This window comes from Aplysia californica, unplaced genomic scaffold, assembly GCF_000002075.1.
Source record: "Aplysia californica isolate F4 #8 unplaced genomic scaffold, AplCal3.0 scaffold00223, whole genome shotgun sequence".
In the NCBI taxonomy this organism is placed as follows: Eukaryota; Metazoa; Mollusca; class Gastropoda; order Aplysiida; family Aplysiidae; genus Aplysia; species Aplysia californica.
In genome coordinates this window covers 127,968-131,059 of record NW_004797493.1, presented here as the reverse complement: position 1 = coordinate 131,059, position 3,092 = coordinate 127,968, and the positions used below count along the sequence as shown (strand labels likewise).

At 41.3% G+C, this 3,092-nt stretch overlaps 1 protein-coding gene across 1 annotated transcript; it reads left to right on the top strand.

The window, feature by feature from the left end:
* Positions 1-675: 675 nt before the first annotated feature.
* On the top strand, positions 676-1,632 carry LOC118477796 (the record flags this gene model as incomplete). Its single annotated transcript, XM_035970117.1, is given in 2 exon segments — positions 676-781; positions 1,444-1,632. Coding segments are annotated over 2 exon segments (295 nt in total), but the record flags the coding sequence as incomplete, so codon positions are not given.
* Between the last annotated feature and the right edge of the window lie 1,460 nt (positions 1,633-3,092).

Below are 3,092 nucleotides of genomic sequence, written 5' to 3'. Positions count from 1 at the left end.
TAGACATACAGGTAGGTCATGTGTCTGTCTGGTAGACATACAGGTAGATATGTTTGTCTGGTAGACATACAGGTAGGTCATGTGTCTGTCTGGTAGACATACAGGTAGATATGTTTGTCTGGTAGACATACAGGTAGGTCATGTGTCTGTCTGGTAGACATACAGGTAGGTCATGTGTTTGTCTGGTAGACATACAGGTAGGTCATGTGTTTGTCTGGTAGACATACAGGTAGGTCATGTGTTTGTCTGATAGACATACAGGTAGGTCCTGTGTCTGTCTGGTAGACATCGTGTTTTCTGTGGGGGACATCTATTTTTCTGTGGTCGTATTCTGGGATAATGTGAGGGAGAAGAGAGCACTTGATGTAGTCATGTGTGTGTTCACATCGGAGTATTTTATGTAGTCTTGTATGTATTCATATTGGAGTATTTTATTTTTTCGTAATGTAAGTATTTTTACATTCCCATCAACACAACTTAGATGATGTAGGAGGCAGGTGTCCGACCCCGCCTGTCAGGGCCAACCTGTGCTGAGATAGATACCAGAGCTTCCCTACTTGGGAATCGAACTCTCGCCTTCTCTGCACTAAGGCAAAGTCGCATCATTATTATTGACCACAGACAGTACGTTACAAATGGAGGGCTAAAGTTTCCTGTGACCCCCGTGTGTTTCAGTCTGCCGTTACCAGTTTCCGGGGCGTTGATCAACAGACGAGGAACCGGATTCTGGACGAGCTCGCTGGCTTCTCATTTGTACAAGAACCCACAGCTGCGGAAAATGGTAGATCAAAGAACTTGTCTGTTAGTCTCCTTGTTCCCCTGTCTCTCTCTTCTTCTCTCTGTCTGTGTCTCACCACTTCTCTCTCTTTCTCTATCTGTCTCTCTCTCTCTCTTTCTATCTGTCTCTCTCTCTCTCTTTGTCTCTCCCTCTCACTTTTTCTCCTTATCCACCCTCTCTTCCTCTCTTTCTTTCCCCTTCTCTCCTTCTCTTTCTCTCCTTTAAAAAAAAATAATAGAGACACATTGACATAATATTGGTCATTTAGTGTTGGGAAAAAGTAAGACAGACAGACAGACAGAAACAACAGAGAGAAAAAAAGGTAAAATCTACCTGTGGCAACCTCCAACCACCCTCTTTTTCTCTCCTTACACCTGGGCCAAAGCATGAGTCTTCAAACGTTGTTGAGAAATCAGAATACGAGTCCTCAGTGACTTGAACTTTAGCTTTTGTTATTGTTGTTGCAGGTGACTGTTGTTGCAGGTGACTGTTGTTGGAGGTGACTGTTGTTGGAGGTGACTGTTGTTGGAGGTGACTGTTGTTGGAGGTGACTGTTGTTGGAGGTGACTGTTGTTGCAGGTGACTGTTGTTGCAGGTGACTGTTGTTGCAGGTGACTGTTGTTGCAGGCGACCTTCAACCTCTATCTGTTCCCTCTTGTTGCTAGGCGCCCAACACCCGGCGGAGGTGCTGCCCCCTGTGAGAGAGTCGAGCCTGCTGCGTGTGTCTCTGGCCCTGCTGTCCCTGAACACCGCACGCGAGGAGGTCAAGGCCGTGTCAGGGACTGGCAGGAACACTACAGCACCCTCTGCCCTCACCTTTGACCTCTCCATAAACGCTGTCGATGGAACTATAGGTAGGTTCTTGGGGAAAAGTAAAGCAGAATGCAGGGCTTGAAATAGACAGCGACATCCGGCAAATTGCCTTGGTACCTTTGCAATTTGCTGTAATGTCGTTAAAATCAAAGGCTCAACTGCGGCAATTTTTGCTGTGCCCTTGTTTTTACAAAAAATGTACCACCATGAAAATAAATCAATACTTGTCCTGTGCTGTCACTTGTGAAAAAAGAAAAGAAAAGAAAGTTATACAAGCGTCTTGTGTTACTTGCCATCGTGACCGGTCAGTGAACGTTGGCGTTCGCATCACATTGTGAGTACCTATAAAGGCAGTTTTCTGGAGGCATTCGCTTTCCAGAGATATGCTTGAAAAAATCATGCTTGTTTGTCCCAATGGTCCTGAGATCAAAAAATTCAACACAGAACCCTGCATTGCCAAGTGGCAAGAGATGTGTCTCACAAATAGACGTCCTGATAAAATAACACTTTTCTCTGAAACCATATTGTTTTTACCATAAGGGACAAACAGTAAGCCTGTCTTTTTCTATATTGTGTGGGCGAACATTTTTTCAATATTCTGATCTAGATCTCTAGTCATAAGTCACAATATGATGTGAATAACATGCTGATTGTTAAGGTCTTAAAAAAAAAACAACCATAGTTTAAAACATGTATTTTCAAAACTTGTTTTCATTTATCACAGTCATAACCTCATGCTGTTGAACTGCTAGACAGCAGTTTTTAGTTATTCTTTCTTTTTTTCTATACAAGTTCAAAAGTTGTTTTCACTTTTCATAAACTCCTGTTGACTGTTACGTTTCTTTTTCTTTCTTTTTCTTCTTTTTCTTCTTTTTCATACAAGTTCAAAATGTGTTTTTATTTTCCAAGGTTTGTTTTTATTTGACCACTACATTGTCTGTACACAGCTCTGTTTGAATCTCATCAATGATCAATGTCTTACCTAATTGGTCATATTATTTCCTGTTTTCTGTCATGCCCTATTGTCATATTCATTATTAATCCAATCAATAAGAGCTAGTCATAAAAGCATTTAAGACAAGATGCAATTGTGATCATTCTTTAAATAAAAAAACTGTGATTTTAGTTCTTTTGTTCTTATGTGATTTCTATTGTGATTTACTTGTTTTCATTCATGATTTGACAAATTTTCCAATAACCTCTATACTTTTGTAGAGAGCATCAATAAATTGTATTGTTATATATATATAAACTTTGTGATGCACGACCCAGTATTACCAACTTTAATCAACAAAATGATCGCCTATAATGTTTGCCTTGGTGCCCTAGCAAATTGCCTCGGTGCCCTCTGATTTCTAGGCCCCACCAAGGCAATTTTTGCCTGCCCTCCTGAACATCTAATTCAAACCCTGAAAATGTTTTAGTTTTAGGAAAAAAACCCAGCAACACCCCATTGACCAATAACGCTTTCCACTTTCTCTCCCCGCCCCCTCCCCCCCCA